Source organism: Triturus cristatus, chromosome 3_2 (genome assembly GCF_964204655.1).
Source record: "Triturus cristatus chromosome 3_2, aTriCri1.1, whole genome shotgun sequence".
Taxonomy (NCBI): domain Eukaryota; kingdom Metazoa; phylum Chordata; class Amphibia; order Caudata; family Salamandridae; genus Triturus; species Triturus cristatus.
The window spans coordinates 1,183,803,422-1,183,821,323 of record NC_140584.1 but is presented as its reverse complement, the minus strand read 5'-3'; the positions used below and the strand labels follow the sequence as shown (position 1 = coordinate 1,183,821,323).

General features: G+C 48.9%; 1 protein-coding gene across 1 annotated transcript in view; it reads left to right on the top strand.

Annotated features, from left to right (window-relative positions):
* ABCB6 (ATP binding cassette subfamily B member 6 (LAN blood group)) overlaps nucleotides 1-17,902 on the top strand; it is a 227,452-nt gene that overhangs the window by 174,599 nt on the left and 34,951 nt on the right. Inside the window, exon 15 of the mRNA XM_085650098.1 lies at nucleotides 12,416-12,520. Within this exon, the coding sequence (XP_085506224.1) occupies nucleotides 12,416-12,520 (105 nt within the window). The remainder of the gene's footprint in view (nucleotides 1-12,415; nucleotides 12,521-17,902) is intronic.

Here is a 17,902-nt window from a genome sequence, read left to right as displayed (position 1 = left end):
ACAGTGCCTGAAGATCCCCCAGGACAGAAGTGGTTTCACCATGGTCATTCACTGGTGACGCAGCCCTTCTGGCTGGCCCCTGACCCACTGGTTCTTCCACTGGGGACTCTTTCCCCCTCTCACCCCTCAATCTGGACCTCTGCACCCTCCCTACTGGAGCGGTACTGCCAGACACCAGAACCGAGGGAGGCCGGCTTACAGACACTCCCTGTTCACCCGCCACTAGGGGATCCACCTCGACGGGCGGCCCATCAGGACAGCCTAGGCTCCCTGCCTGGTGTTCTCTTAAAGAACCATCCAGGCTCTGAGACCGGGTTTCGGGCACCTGGGGGCCCGCAGCCCCACACTCACTCCTTCTCCACTGAGACAGGACGTGAGGCCCTACACCCCTCCCACTACCATGGGACCTAGCTGGGCTACTCTGCACCACTTCCACCACTCTGGGTTGGAAGATACCTGAGCCACTCCCCACGGGGTCACTCCCCAATGCCTCTCCAGACCCTCTGGAATCCACCAAAAGGTCTGCCTCCAATGTTAGTTCTCTGCGGTCAGAGAACTCACTCCCCAACAGGCGTTGACATAGCTCTGGAAAACAGGGACTTAAAATATGCTCTCCCACAATTGGATCACACAGCCCCCTAGCAGGGTTAACCAAACTAGCCTTCACCTTACCATCCAGTGCCTCACACACGTACTCCACACCACTCTCCTGAGACTGGCAAGACAGTATCTGACTGTCTCTGTCACACAACCCACACTCTTCTGGGCGGTCTTCACACTCACCTACCAGGACTTCAATTTTGGGGGAACCCCTCTCCCTGCACCTCTCATCTAGAGTCAGTAGAGTGTCCCTCCCGCCACTAGGACCATGAACCCCTGCGCCAGTCACCCTATTCCCTTCAGGGATACTGCGCACTACTGCAGCTACCTCATGCCCTTGAACCTCCTGGTGTATATTAACCCCCTCCTTCAAGTCAGGCGCCACATCTCTGGGTGTGCGTACTACTCTTTCAGCACTAAAATATTCACTATTGCTGCCACCATCTGAGCTGGGTTCCTCCTCCCACTCAGAAAAGCTCAACCTCTGAGCTACGCACCTTTCTTGCTGCTGGGCTGAGACACTCATGGCCTCAAGCCTCTCGAGCTCCATGTCATATTTCTTCATTAGGAAGTCATGCTTCATTTGCATTTTCTTTTCTTCCAGAGCCAGCTTCTTGCTTTCTAGCTCCAATTGGGCATTTACTTCCAGCTCTGCCAACTTCAATTCATGATCCCGGGCGGCCTGTCTGTCTATCAGCTCCTCTGGCGACAGGCCTCTGCCAAAACTGCGAACGCTTTCCGCTGGTTTCCATGGTGTAACTTCCTTAGTTGCACCCCTTGAATCAATCCAGGCTTTGAGCGCCTTGTAGAGATCTGATCTGTTCTTGCATCCTGCATGTGGAACCTTGAGCTTCCTGCAGAAGTACTTGAGTTCAGTTCTCTTGTAGCTATCCAGTTTTGACTCATCCCATTCAACCTCTCCAGCCTCCGAGGCTTCAGACGCGGTTTTCTCTATGCTGTTTGAGCCCGGCATGGCTTCAAACGCAAGGGATCTTTGGCAAGTGAAATTAAAATTCTAAAAGTTCTGTGGCTTAAGCTACTGGACTGTCCACTGTGCAATGGTTAGCAATCACTGCGCAGACAATAAGAACGCAAATCCGTAAATCCGCACCGCTGCCACCAATGTTAGAATCCGGGGTCTCTGGTTGGCGCAGGTATGCACTTGCGACAAGCAGGGACCCTTTCCTCTAAGTCAGGGCAAAGGATCACCTCTTTAAAAATAACCCCTGCTCACCCTCTAGGTAACGTGGCGCGAGCAGTCAGGCTAAATTTTCGGAGGGCTTATGGTTAAGCGTTCAAGTTGTCCCACACAATAATCACCACCCCACCACACAAAAGACACAAGGCTGTATTTATCAAAAGTAGAAGTCTTTATATAAAAGGGTTTTCTTTTAGGCAGGTTGAATAAATACAGTTCTCTTAGCGAATCTCAATCCAGTTACTTTAAAATACTTAAGGGCAGTCCACAGGTTTTAAAATGGCACAGTTCTCTTTAAAATAAGTTCTTTAGGTCTTCGGGGCCCTTCGTAGCGCCTTTGGGGTGCTCTGGGCAAGGTTTTAACAGGACCTTGCCGTTTCTCACGCTTCTCGCGTGAGCACGAGTACGCTTGCCGAGTCTCACTCTTCTCGAGTGAGCACCGGTAATGCTTTTCAATGTAGTTCGGCTCAAAGCAGGTACGGTTCGAACTATGCTGCTCCCGAGGCCAGTATGGTTCAGACCAAGGCTGGTACGAGTCGAACCAAGGTTGCTAAGGTTCAAAACAGGATACTTCAGGGGTCAGTACGGTCCGTACAAAGGCAAGTACGGGCCGTATTTACGCACAATTATTTCAGATGGACGTACCCACAGTACGGCTCGAACTACGGGGCAAGGCAGTACGTTGCAAAACACTTCACATGTAAGTACGGTCCGTACAAAGGCAAGTACGGGCCGTACTAGGCGCACCAGTCTTGATGATTCCAAAGGCGAGTACGGCTCCAAACACCAGACACTTCAGATGTAAGTACGGTCCGTACCAGTGCACGTACGGGCCTTACCTTCGCGCGCGAACTCACCAATCTCTTTCAGTCTTCACGGGGGAAGTTCGTGGCGGCCTCGCGGTCCAGTCCAAGGGCGTCCCACGTCGCGCTGAAGTCCCAAGTGTCCAGGGGACGGCGAAGCTTCGTGGGGCGCTCGGGCAGGTCACAGGTCACCACGGAGGGGTAGAAGCAGGAGGGGCAGCTTCGGAGGCAATTCTTCAGCGCGTCGCGCCTGTCGGCTTTAATCGGGAGATGATCAGTGCGTCGCAGGTCCTCGCAGTGGCCTCCACACCCAGGGGTCGCAGAGGCTCGGCGCTTGGAGCCTGGTCAGTTTCTTCTTCACTTTGCGAGCTACGGCTCGGGGGGCAGTTGCTTGCTGGGCTCGGGCCAGTCAGGCCTTTACGGTGCTCACAGCAGCCCCGGTGGGCGGCAGTCGCGGTGCTCAGATAGAGGGGGACACACAGGTACTCGGGGGCCAGCGTTCAAGGCCACCTCCAGCAGCTCCTCTTCTTCTGGGAGAGTAGCGCCCACTGTTCCTGGGGCGCAGATCAGGGGGCAAGTTCACACGCAAGCCCTTGGAGAGTGTTTGCAAAGGCACAAGTTGAGTTAAAGTCTTTTTCTTCAGGCTTTCTTTCTCCTTCCAGCAGACAGGCACCCACTGCAGGCCAGTCTCTCAGGCAGAGAGACAGTATTCCTCCTTCAGCTTCTCCAGGTCCTTCTCCTTCAGGGAGAGTTTCTTCTTGGCGCAAACAGGATCTGATTTCTTAGGAGCCAGGCTCCTACTTTTATACACCAATTCTTTTGTTCTTTAGCGCCAGGGGGCCTGGGCCTGGCTCAGTCCAGTTTTTGGAGCACTTTGTTGTGGATGACTCTGCGCTTTCCTTTCAGCAGCAGGGCAGAGACATCAGCCGCTCCACAGGGGGCGGCGCCGGCTTTGTGCTGGCAGAGCACAGGTCTATTCAAGAGTCAGGGTGTACTCCTCCCACCCATCCTGGTGTAATCTCTCTACCCACCACCTGGCAGCCAACCTGTCTCTGGGGTTTCCCCAACCCTGCTCCTTACTGTTGCTAGGCAGAACACACACACACACAGCGCAGAGGCGGACTGAATGGCCAGATCAGTAAATACTAACTTTCTAAAAGTAGTATTTACAAACGCAGGATATTAAAATAAACTTTACTAAAAGAAGTATTTTATTATTCTGAGTTCAGGCATACTAAACATAACTTTCTACCATGCTCTATGAGTCCACTGGGATTACAGGGTGTAGTAATTCCAGTAGCCCATTCTGGCCTATGGAGAGCAGGTAGCCTTCAATAGTGAAAAACGAAAATGGCTGTAATTCACTATTAAGACATGCCACACACATCAGGGCATGTCCTACCTTATGCCTATAATGCACCCTGCCCTTGGGCCTACCAGAGGGGTGACTAATATGTAGTTAAGGGAAGGTTTAGGGACTGGCAAGTGGGTGCACTTGCGCAGTCAGCGCGACAGTACCAGACTGCGCGCAGGTTCTGCAGTGGCAGATCCTAGACACATTTTACTAGGCCGCTTCTGTGGGTGGCACAACCAGTGCTGCAAGCCCACCAGCAGCATTTGTATTTACAAGCCCTGGCACTCCTGGTGCACTTTACTAGGGGCTGACAGTAAACCAAATAAACCAATCATGGACACCAATCAATGTATACATTTTACCATAGGGAGAGCATATGCACCTTAGCACTGGTCAGCAGTGGTAAGGTGCCCAGAGTCATAAATCAGCCAACACCAGGTCAGAAAAAATACAGGAGGAAGGCAAAAAGTTTAGGGATGACCCTTCAAAAAGGGCCAGGTCCAACACAACCCCCTTCCAGCCAAAACGCAGGGTAGATCAATCACCACCGTGATGGTCTTCCCTGCTTGGGGCGATAGAACAAGGACCTGGCCCGCAACTGCAGGGGCAGACTCCAGTTCTATGCCAATCTGAACCTATTGGACTCCCTCTGTCCATACTCTCAGGGCCCACCAAACCAATCCATGGGGAACCCTTTTCCTCACCTGTGGACACCACCTGTGCAGCACCTAACCTTAACTGGCCCACAGGGGTGTCCCAACAGACAGACAGCAAAATACTACAGTGGCCACTGACAGTAGTCAGGGATGAGACCCAGGCTGTATGCCTCTCAGGGCTCTCAATCCTCTGTGGCGCCAGGGAGCGGGGGGCAGTAGCCCCAGGTGCTTGGCACCCTTTGTCCATTCTCCCCCTTGTCAGGTCAGGTATGACATACTGGCACTGACCCACCAGCCCCAGGACTGTACCCGGCGGCTGGACCCAAGACTGGGGTGGCCTCTCCCACACCCGGTCCTTCTCCTTGGGGCTCTGTACCCTCCCACCTGGAGTGGTACCCCCTTCCAGAATTGCCAGGGCACCTGGGGCAGGTGTCCTGCGCAATTCGCCCACCAGTTCAGGTGTTCTATCCTGCAACTGGGCGTCCAGGTCAGGGGGGACACCCTGAACCTGGCCCTCCAACCTAGGGTCTAAACCCTTCAGTTGAGCCGGGGTCAGAGGTGAGGACTCCCTCCCTCTGCACCCCCTTCCAGGGTACTGCCCACTCCCAACTGGCGTGGTACCCCCAGAAGCAACATGGGTCAGGACACTGATTACAGTAGTCCCACCCTCCAGGTCATTCAACACCTGAACCTGGCTTCCCAACCCTGGGACCAACCCATGCGGTTGAACGCTCGCCTGGCGCACCAGGACTTCCCGGGGAGCATGCATGCTCCCCCTGAGGGTGACACATAACTCATGTGTCGTGTGACAGTCTGCCTGGCGCTGATCTCCCGACCCCTGTCCATCTGACAGTGCCTGAAGATCCCCCAGGACAGAAGTGGTTTCACCATGGTCATTCACTGGTGACGCAGCCCTTCTGGCTGGCCCCTGACCCACTGGTTCTTCCACTGGGGACTCTTTCCCCCTCTCACCCCTCAATCTGGACCTCTGCACCCTCCCTACTGGAGCGGTACTGCCAGACACCAGAACCGAGGGAGGCCGGCTTACAGACACTCCCTGTTCACCCGCCACTAGGGGATCCACCTCGACGGGCGGCCCATCAGGACAGCCTAGGCTCCCTGCCTGGTGTTCTCTTAAAGAACCATCCAGGCTCTGAGACCGGGTTTCGGGCACCTGGGGGCCCGCAGCCCCACACTCACTCCTTCTCCACTGAGACAGGACGTGAGGCCCTACACCCCTCCCACTACCATGGGACCTAGCTGGGCTACTCTGCACCACTTCCACCACTCTGGGTTGGAAGATACCTGAGCCACTCCCCACGGGGTCACTCCCCAATGCCTCTCCAGACCCTCTGGAATCCACCAAAAGGTCTGCCTCCAATGTTAGTTCTCTGCGGTCAGAGAACTCACTCCCCAACAGGCGTTGACATAGCTCTGGAAAACAGGGACTTAAAATATGCTCTCCCACAATTGGATCACACAGCCCCCTAGCAGGGTTAACCAAACTAGCCTTCACCTTACCATCCAGTGCCTCACACACGTACTCCACACCACTCTCCTGAGACTGGCAAGACAGTATCTGACTGTCTCTGTCACACAACCCACACTCTTCTGGGCGGTCTTCACACTCACCTACCAGGACTTCAATTTTGGGGGAACCCCTCTCCCTGCACCTCTCATCTAGAGTCAGTAGAGTGTCCCTCCCGCCACTAGGACCATGAACCCCTGCGCCAGTCACCCTATTCCCTTCAGGGATACTGCGCACTACTGCAGCTACCTCATGCCCTTGAACCTCCTGGTGTATATTAACCCCCTCCTTCAAGTCAGGCGCCACATCTCTGGGTGTGCGTACTACTCTTTCAGCACTAAAATATTCACTATTGCTGCCACCATCTGAGCTGGGTTCCTCCTCCCACTCAGAAAAGCTCAACCTCTGAGCTACGCACCTTTCTTGCTGCTGGGCTGAGACACTCATGGCCTCAAGCCTCTCGAGCTCCATGTCATATTTCTTCATTAGGAAGTCATGCTTCATTTGCATTTTCTTTTCTTCCAGAGCCAGCTTCTTGCTTTCTAGCTCCAATTGGGCATTTACTTCCAGCTCTGCCAACTTCAATTCATGATCCCGGGCGGCCTGTCTGTCTATCAGCTCCTCTGGCGACAGGCCTCTGCCAAAACTGCGAACGCTTTCCGCTGGTTTCCATGGTGTAACTTCCTTAGTTGCACCCCTTGAATCAATCCAGGCTTTGAGCGCCTTGTAGAGATCTGATCTGTTCTTGCATCCTGCATGTGGAACCTTGAGCTTCCTGCAGAAGTACTTGAGTTCAGTTCTCTTGTAGCTATCCAGTTTTGACTCATCCCATTCAACCTCTCCAGCCTCCGAGGCTTCAGACGCGGTTTTCTCTATGCTGTTTGAGCCCGGCATGGCTTCAAACGCAAGGGATCTTTGGCAAGTGAAATTAAAATTCTAAAAGTTCTGTGGCTTAAGCTACTGGACTGTCCACTGTGCAATGGTTAGCAATCACTGCGCAGACAATAAGAACGCAAATCCGTAAATCCGCACCGCTGCCACCAATGTTAGAATCCGGGGTCTCTGGTTGGCGCAGGTATGCACTTGCGACAAGCAGGGACCCTTTCCTCTAAGTCAGGGCAAAGGATCACCTCTTTAAAAATAACCCCTGCTCACCCTCTAGGTAACGTGGCGCGAGCAGTCAGGCTAAATTTTCGGAGGGCTTATGGTTAAGCGTTCAAGTTGTCCCACACAATAATCACCACCCCACCACACAAAAGACACAAGGCTGTATTTATCAAAAGTAGAAGTCTTTATATAAAAGGGTTTTCTTTTAGGCAGGTTGAATAAATACAGTTCTCTTAGCGAATCTCAATCCAGTTACTTTAAAATACTTAAGGGCAGTCCACAGGTTTTAAAATGGCACAGTTCTCTTTAAAATAAGTTCTTTAGGTCTTCGGGGCCCTTCGTAGCGCCTTTGGGGTGCTCTGGGCAAGGTTTTAACAGGACCTTGCCGTTTCTCACGCTTCTCGCGTGAGCACGAGTACGCTTGCCGAGTCTCACTCTTCTCGAGTGAGCACCGGTAATGCTTTTCAATGTAGTTCGGCTCAAAGCAGGTACGGTTCGAACTATGCTGCTCCCGAGGCCAGTATGGTTCAGACCAAGGCTGGTACGAGTCGAACCAAGGTTGCTAAGGTTCAAAACAGGATACTTCAGGGGTCAGTACGGTCCGTACAAAGGCAAGTACGGGCCGTATTTACGCACAATTATTTCAGATGGACGTACCCACAGTACGGCTCGAACTACGGGGCAAGGCAGTACGTTGCAAAACACTTCACATGTAAGTACGGTCCGTACAAAGGCAAGTACGGGCCGTACTAGGCGCACCAGTCTTGATGATTCCAAAGGCGAGTACGGCTCCAAACACCAGACACTTCAGATGTAAGTACGGTCCGTACCAGTGCACGTACGGGCCTTACCTTCGCGCGCGAACTCACCAATCTCTTTCAGTCTTCATGGGGGAAGTTCGTGGCGGCCTCGCGGTCCAGTCCAAGGGCGTCCCACGTCGCGCTGAAGTCCCAAGTGTCCAGGGGACGGCGAAGCTTCGTGGGGCGCTCGGGCAGGTCACAGGTCACCACGGAGGGGTAGAAGCAGGAGGGGCAGCTTCGGAGGCAATTCTTCAGCGCGTCGCGCCTGTCGGCTGTAATCGGGAGATGATCAGTGCGTCGCAGGTCCTCGCAGTGGCCTCCACACCCAGGGGTCGCAGAGGCTCGGCGCTTGGAGCCTGGTCAGTTTCTTCTTCACTTTGCGAGCTACGGCTCGGGGGGCAGTTGCTTGCTGGGCTCGGGCCAGTCAGGCCTTTACGGTGCTCACAGCAGCCCCGGTGGGCGGCAGTCGCGGTGCTCAGATAGAGGGGGACACACAGGTACTCGGGGGCCAGCGTTCAAGGCCACCTCCAGCAGCTCCTCTTCTTCTGGGAGAGTAGCGCCCACTGTTCCTGGGGCGCAGATCAGGGGGCAAGTTCACACGCAAGCCCTTGGAGAGTGTTTGCAAAGGCACAAGTTGAGTTAAAGTCTTTTTCTTCAGGCTTTCTTTCTCCTTCCAGCAGACAGGAACCCACTGCAGGCCAGTCTCTCAGGCAGAGAGACAGTATTCCTCCTTCAGCTTCTCCAGGTCCTTCTCCTTCAGGCAGAGTTTCTTCTTGGCGCAAACAGGATCTGATTTCTTAGGAGCCAGGCTCCTACTTTTATACACCAATTCTTTTGTTCTTTAGCGCCAGGGGGCCTGGGCCTGGCTCAGTCCAGTTTTTGGAGCACTTTGTTGTGGATGACTCTGCGCTTTCCTTTCAGCAGCAGGGCAGAGACATCAGCCGCTCCACAGGGGGCGGCGCCGGCTTTGTGCTGGCAGAGCACAGGTCTATTCAAGAGTCAGGGTGTACTCCTCCCACCCATCCTGGTGTAATCTCTCTACCCACCACCTGGCAGCCAACCTGTCTCTGGGGTTTCCCCAACCCTGCTCCTTACTGTTGCTAGGCAGAACACACACACACACAGCGCAGAGGCGGACTGAATGGCCAGATCAGTAAATACTAACCTTCTAAAAGTAGTATTTACAAACGCAGGATATTAAAATAAACTTTACTAAAAGAAGTATTTTATTATTCTGAGTTCAGGCATACTAAACATAACTTTCTACCATGCTCTATGAGTCCACTGGGATTACAGGGTGTAGTAATTCCAGTAGCCCATTCTGGCCTATGGAGAGCAGGTAGCCTTCAATAGTGAAAAACGAAAATGGCTGTAATTCACTATTAAGACATGCCACACACATCAGGGCATGTCCTACCTTATGCCTATAATGCACCCTGCCCTTGGGCCTACCAGAGGGGTGACTAATATGTAGTTAAGGGAAGGTTTAGGGACTGGCAAGTGGGTACACTTGCGCAGTCAGCGCGACAGTACCAGACGGCGCGCAGGTTCTGCAGTGGCAGATCCTAGACACATTTTACTAGGCCGCTTCTGTGGGTGGCACAACCAGTGCTGCAAGCCCACCAGCAGCATTTGTATTTACAAGCCCTGGTACTCCTGGTGCACTTTACTAGGGGCTGACAGTAAACCAAATAAACCAATCATGGACACCAATCAATGTATACATTTTACCATAGGGAGAGCATATGCACCTTAGCACTGGTCAGCAGTGGTAAGGTGCCCAGAGTCATAAATCAGCCAACACCAGGTCAGAAAAAATACAGGAGGAAGGCAAAAAGTTTAGGGATGACCCTTCAAAAAGGGCCAGGTCCAACAGTAATTATAACCCATCTTCAAAAACATATTGCCATTAACACATGCTTGTCACAATAAGTAAGTCAGGCCTCCTGGCTTTGTCATAATGTTTCATAATAATCGATCCAACTGTGGAAATTTATATAACTTTTCCCCTGAACTAATAAGGCCTTTAACCTTTACCTTTGGCTTGATACCATAACTAACACAGATCTTTTCAAGTGCATGTAAACCATCATCCATCCTACATAGAGTTATAAAATTACAAATATGTAGAGAAATACAGTTTTCAAAACAGCGTACAAACCATTTCAGTAGTGCCTAACCAGAAGCATCACAGTGAAAACCCCAGGGTGTATCGGAGTGTGTGGCCAACACCAAAGCCCTTGCCCACTATGGTGATCTGTGGTATCACATATAATAAAATATCTATTTAAAGCCTATGGCAATGTGATAACAACCCAATGTTAAAGGCCTACTGTCTTTGTCAAACTTTTTCATAGTATAACGGATAAAGTTCCCCCTGCTGTACATTATAAGGATATTGCAAGTCACAGAGGAGTTCCATAACCATATAGAGGAATGAGACTGAAGTCCTTTATAAGGTTATGGAGCTCCGAGGTGACTTGCAATATCTTTATCATGTACAGCAGAGGCTGTTTTATCCCATATAATTCATGGTCACAGCATCATCTTTCCACAAACCACTTGTATCCTTCGTGCATAGCTCTTTCATATGAAACAGAAGCATATTTACAAACGTGAAGAACAAAAATAGAACCTCTAGCACAAACTTGAACATCTCAAAAACATGTTAGATATTCGTTGCAAAAACATATAGAATCAATTTATATACAAGTCAGGTTTTTTGTGTGTTTTTTTTAAAGTTAAAAGCTGCAGTAGATTGGAATGTGTAGAAACATGCAGAAAGATTTTAAGTTTTCTCTACTTTTCTAAGGAGTGCAAAAAATAAACATGTTCTTTCTGCTTATCACTGTTAGCTAGATAAAACAGACCAGATGAAAGAAGAGCAATGTTTCGTTTTGTTCTTTAATTCTGCTCTGTGACCTGATCTGCCTTTCACCTCGGCTGCTTGCTCTGGCAGCAGGCGTTGGGACATCAGAACTCGATTATTAGAGTTGGGTATTGACGTCTTTTCTTTATAATCAGCGTCTAGGTGCATCACAAGTTGCTGATTATAAAGAAACAAGAGATGGGCGTTTATACAGGGATTGCAGAACCCCATGTATTACAAGCAGATCAGACCTCAGGCATCAGACATCACTCTTTCTCAGTGCACCAATCTGGCCTATAGCTTGTCACCATAAGCAACTTAGCCCCACTGTTTTAAGTGTAAGCTTTCTCACAAGGCAATTATTAGGCACAAAGTCAATAACTTATAAAAGTATACACAATGACAGTTGGCTAATCCAAATACTGTCTCTCTCTAGAGGGCTTAACAAGGATACTCACAGAGGAGAAATCTTTCTCCACGGTTTGTCACACGAGGTAACAAAAACAAAACTCTTGCCTAGCACAGTGATATGTTAAGATTTCATGTAAGAAAATACCTATCTGTAGGCTTTAATACAGAGTAATAATAATCCATCCTTATATGGATTGATGTTAACATATGCTTTTAACATAAATATGTCAGACCCACACAAACACAATAGCTTTCCATGCTAAAGTATTCGGTTGAAGCCTCTGGATAAACAAATACTTGTAGCTGGTGGAGGGTGAGCACTCTTTCTGTCGCAGCGCACAGCTGTTGCCAAATCAGAAGCTGCACTCAGATGAACCAACATCTGGACAGAGCCACAGCCCCTCTCTAGTTTTCTCAAAAGCTCTTTTTTATCACAAATGGTCTAGCGAGCTGTCATGTCGGATTTAAAAAGGGGGTCAGTGTATATACAGCTTAAAACAACAACTCCCACACAGGAATATTCAACCGACAGCTGACAGTTATAGAACAATACAATTGTCAACACATTATTTGCTGATGGAAGAATCAGTCGGGTTCTTTCGTTCATAGACATTTCAACCTCCTACATCATGAAATGGACGAGGTTGTCCTTAGGATGCTATGTTGATGCTACATATAAAATGGCCTCCATTGGATGAACACGGTTCCTTTTAAACACGTTTCTCAGTACCATCAAACCATATACCAGGCTACACATACTAAACAATCGCATCACATTTCACAGTGGGGGTAATTTAATCTTTGCGCGTCCTCTGTCCTCACCATGTGTCCTTGCCAGTGGCATCCTTGACCTCAGCCATATCCTGAGTGTCCAGTGGGTTTCACTGCCGCATAAGGGTGTGTTTAGATTCAATCCCATCACCAGCTCCACAGGAGGTACTACATACAACTCCCCCACTCTCTCTGAATAGAACAGATCAGAACAAGCTTCAGTCCTCAAGATACAGCAGGCAGTAGGTTCTCTCTGTTCTCTTGCACTCTTTCCCTTCTGTTTCTGATTCTCAACCCTCTCTCTTGACCTTCATCCAGGTGGGTCCTTCCGGCTCAGGGAAGAGTACGATTGTGCGACTCCTTTTCCGCTTCTATAATGTCAGCGGGGGCAGCATCCGGGTCGATGGGCAGGATATCTCTGAGGTAAGAATATATTTGCAGTCTCTTATGTGTAAATACATGACTGGGTTACACTGCGAAATGACACAACCTTTCGAGACCGGAGCACGAATGGTGCAGAATGATACTTAGACTCGCGTCTCCGTCGAGTACCTTGAAACCGTGCAAACCATAGAAGCTTTTACAAAGTCTCAACACAGCGAGTGCACGGGAGCTCTTCATCTCACCGACCATAACCTTGGAATGTTGGGCCTTATTTAGATCTCGGCGGATGGAATACTTTGGCACAAGCGTGGCGGATATTCTGTACGCTGTATTACGATCTCCATAGGATATAATAGGATCGTAATATGGTGGATAGGATCTCCATCACGTTTGTCACAGAGTATTCCCCTCCGCCAAGATCTAAATTAGGCCCTTCGTACCTAAATTTCAGTATGTGCCCTGCCTTGGTGTTAGTTCAGTTATTTATTTTATAGTTTTATAAAATACTGTGTTACCTTTCGGAAACTTCAGAGTAATGAATTGTTGATGGCTGCACAAGAACCAGAGGATTAACACTGGTTTGGAAGTAGTATCAGGCAAGGGAAGGGTAGAAAGATTGAACATTCTTTTGCCTGCATCACTATTTATTTACCAGACAGGCCCCGACTGGCGATTAAAATTCACTCCCATCAAAACGTGTGCAAGGGAGGGTGTGTGTCCTGCTGCCAACCAAGATGGCCACATAACTGTGTCGCTCTATACCCGAACCCATATATCTGTTTCAACCCGCGCAACCGTGACGACCATCTTGGTGTAAGCCCCTCTCGGATATTTAACTGCATACATTGGTGATTGTGGGTGGCCCTGCACTTCTGTTTGATTCAAAGTGGAAGGTTGGAGGCGGTTAGTTATAGTTTATTTAACCGAATGCAGGCATATTCACGGCTACTGAAATCGTATGATTCTGCTGCTGCCGCTTTTTTTGCATAATTATGGATTTGACGCATTTGCCACATAATCTATTGTCTACTACATAATCTGCAGATTATAACAAAAAATTGTTTCTAGCTCAAACTGATAAAAAGTTACTAAAAACGTGGCAACATGTGTGCGTGCGTTGTGGAAGGCCCTTCACAGAGGTTAACTGGTCAGCTTTCAGTTGCTTATTTTTGTATTTTCATTGTTAAAAACGTACTAATGAAGTGAAATCTTTATCCAGATAGTATTACCATGTATAAAAACCACAAACAATCCAGTAATATAAATAAATGTGCTGCATAATTAGCTTTTTCTTGCCGCATAATTTAGTCAACACAGCCGCATAATTTGATGCTCCCCTGCTGCATGATTCTAGTGGCCCTGGGCATAAAATATAAAAGCACACATGGACCTGTAAATACTTCTTTTACTGATTTCACTGCAGTTTGTTGTCACGTGTAGCTCCATGGCTAGTCTTGGTATTTCATGGGCCCAACCATTAAATTAATGACATGGTAAATCAGGCGGTTGACCAACCCTAAGAAGCAGGGGTTGGTTCTGGCATACCTGGAGAGGCACAGGGTAGATGTACCCTTTTCCCAAGAGACAAACCTTGACCCAAGCACAACCCCTACCTCTGCAGATAAATGGGGCCAATATTGATATTTCGCAACGGACAGCTGATTAAAACAGCATTATTTATGCATCACACGGTTAACTTGAAGCTGAATCTTATCCACTCTGGGGCACAGGGTAGACTGCTGGTGGTTATGGGCTCACAAATGATTCCCAGTTTTGACTTGCCGGAGTTTGTTTTTAAATCGACTGTCCCTGTGTAGGAAACATAATGCTAGCAATATGATAATGGAGTGATTTCAACCTCGCATGTGACCCTACAAGGGACTGGACGAGTGCGTTGAGGGCAAGCTCTACGGGAGCATCATTTACAAGCGGCAGATTATGGCCATGACTGATCTAGTAGATGTGTGGAGGGAGCGGAATGAAAAATCATTCTCCCTATATTCCTTTTTCCCGCTCCAGCAGTGTTTAGCTCTTGGTAAGAGCTATAGTGCGTTATTTAGAGTTGGATGGATGGATTACTTTCTCAAAACATGGCAGGTATTCCGTCTGCTGCACTACAAGTGCCACAGGCTCTAATGCACTTGTAATACAGTGCCGCAGGCTCTCATGCACTTGTAATACAGTGCCGCAGTCTCTCATGCACTTGTACTACAGTGCCACTGGCTCTAATGCACTTGTAATAAAGTGCCACAGGCTCTAATGCATTTGTAATACAGTGCCAGAGGCTCTAATGCACTTGTAATACAGTGCCACAGGCTCTCACGCACTTGTACTACAGTGACACTGGCTCTAATGCACTTGTAATAAAGTGCCACAGGCTCCAACGCATTTGTACTACAGTGCCACAGGCTATAACGCACTTGTAATACAGTGCCACAGGCTATAATGCACTTGTAATACAGTGCCACAGGCCATTATGCACTTGTAATGTTGCGAATGGGACCCCCGCCGTGTTCGTGATGCAGTATCCATCAGCCAAACTAAAACCCATAGATCCTTTGGTTCTTGATCACCAGTATTTACAGAGAACGCTCTCTGACCATTCGCCGGCGATGCTGGAGATTGAGTTCCCTGACTGTGCCCGGCAGAGCCAAAACCATCTCTGGTGACTCGCAGCACACCGAAGCCAGGCCACCATCAGACTGGAGACTAAACGAGTGTAAAAAAAGAAAACGGGCCTTTTCCGTCTGTGCAGCCAGGATCTGGGAAAACCTCCCCCTAGCCATAAGACCCGTTCTTACCTGTAGAATTCAATTAAGCAAAGAGTTGAAGACACCCCTCTTTGAAAGGCACTGCATCACAATTCATTAACACCCCAATAACCAGCTATATTTCCTATCAATCGTTGACTCTGTGCTTGCTCTTGACCCTGTACAGCGCTGCAGATGCACCACGTACCTCCATGCAGAGCTGGATCTGGTGCTTTCCGTCGGAGACTCTCAGAGGTGTCGTTTTTAGAGCTGAGATGCGTGTGACTATTGAGTTCTTTGACATCAATATTGGTTCCACCTCACAATTCTCTAAAGTGTGGGGAACATTTCAAATGTAAATTGGAGCGATTTTGGTGGCAAAATAGGCAGGAACGCTTATCTATTTGCACCCAGCTACACAGCTGGAGAGCGCCTCGACCTCTCTCGAAAGACAATGGGAAATTGGGTGAAACATTTCGACATTCGGGGAAATTAATAGCTCCTTGCGCCTCTTCCAAGAGGCAGCTGATTGGGAGGTGAAATATACCAGTAGAAGTGCTTGAGCCCGTAAAAGTAGGGAGGTGCAAGATGTAGCAGAACTTTATCTTGGATATTTCAGCAGAAGCACTTAACAGACCCCCCCAGGATATTGCAGCATGGATTAGCAAATTTAGCGGCACAAATATGGAAATTTAGCGGCACAAATATGGAAATTTAGCGGCATTATTGCGGCACTTTATTTTACTCATAATCATTCATTTTCAGCCTGAAATCAATTGAAGCTGATTTAGCAGAGTATTACACTTTGAAATAGGCATGTCTAAAGTGTCTGCAGCTCTACGGAAGCACAGCACCAGTCCTAACCTCGTGGGAGGGAGCTGTATTTATCCCTGGGATGTTCTAGTGCCATGTATGCACCCCTATTGGGGCACCACTGCCTACGGATCCGAGAGGCAGGACACCTCTTCCTCAGGCACCCTCTTTTGCCAATTGCGGGTGCCACTGATGCCCTGCAACATTGATAGCAACATAATATTATTTTTTTTGAATTTGCTGCAAAGATATTGGTAACAGAAGACAAATGAGACAGTAAATCTGTTCTAGGTTACTCAATTGGTTACATAGAGGCTGCATTTTAAAATATCTTACAGAGTTAAGATACCTGTTGTAGAGACCATTGTGTGCCCTGCAATTTCGAGGGGATTTTAATAGCGGTAAGATAACTTTTGCTCCCAGCTGAATGTTGAAATAAGAAAGACCTCCTACTGCCTGCACGTTGCTGCACCCAGCCGAATACAAACAACTTGCAGGCGCTGCTGAATTATCAGAGCCAAGGACAAATTCTGCATTTTTCTCTGGGAAAATAGCTGGCGGAAGTGTGATCAGGTGGGTTCCCCCTACTTTCCAGCACTGGTTGCCATCGCCAAAAAAAATGATAGTTCATGTAGCCTGATAATTGTAGTTGTTTTCTTGTCGGTTACGTTGAACAGTGCATTCTGCACAGACAGGAAACCTTTCGTCATGCAGCAGCAAGGTTCAATGACCACTGCCCATCTTCCATTTCCTTGGAATTTTGTGAGCATGGGTATTGACAACCTTATGCCTGCAAAGGCCTATCCAATAAGGCACACATACTGACATCGCTGACAGCTGTACTGTCAACACAGACCTAAAATAATTCAGTTATTTCCATTTCAATCGTTGACTCATTCCTTCTCTCTCTTCGTTTTCTTGCTTTTCTGTTATTTTTCTCAATCCTTGTCGCTCCACTTCCTTTACTCTGTTTTCATTGCCCCTTCCCTTTCTCTTCTCTTTATTTCCTTCCTCCCCTTCCTCTTTTCTCGTTTTCAGTTTTGTTCTTGCTTCCATCACTTCTAATCCCTATAATTCCCACTCCAGTGCTTCTTATCATTCTCTTTCAAATTCTCTTTCCTCCTTACTCGCTCTGTTCTCTTCTTTGTTGTTTTTTTCTCTCTCGCTCACTCCAATTTTCTGCCTCGGTTCTTTTCAGTGCACGGCTCTTCCTTCCATGCCTTTCCCTCCTGCTTTCAGTTTGTCCTTCCTGCCTCTCTCGTGCATTCACTTCCTGCACTTCTCCTTTGTTTTCCCATCTCTTCTATCTTTGTCTCTTGTTTATATTCCATCTCCCCACCTCTCCTCCTCTTCTCTTCCCACCTCTATGCCTCCCTCGCCCACTTCAGCACTCAAGCTCTCATCGCCCCCCTCTATTTCCGCTCAGGGAACCTTTTACTCATTCTCCTCGCATCTCTATTCTCCTGTCCCACCGCTCTCTACATCTTGTACTCTTTCTCCCTTCTTCCCCCATCTCTTCTGCTCCTCTTTTTCCCATCTCAATCTCGTTCTGCCCCCCTCAAGGCCTCTCCCTTCCCTCCCCTCTTTAGCCTTGGCCTCCTTTCGCACACCTAATTCTTCAATCCCATCTCTCCTTTGCCATCGCTATCTTCCTTCCCACCCTCTCCAACTCACACCTTCCATTTCTTTCCAACTTTCCCCTTTCTAGCTCCTTCACTCTTCCTTCACATCTCACACTTCTCTCCCCTTCTTGTCTCTTCACCTTTGCCCCTCCTCCAATCTCTCTTCCCCTCGTCTCTACATCATCCAGCCCTCCCCCGTTTGCGCGCCCTCACTCTTTCTCCCTCTCCATCTCTTC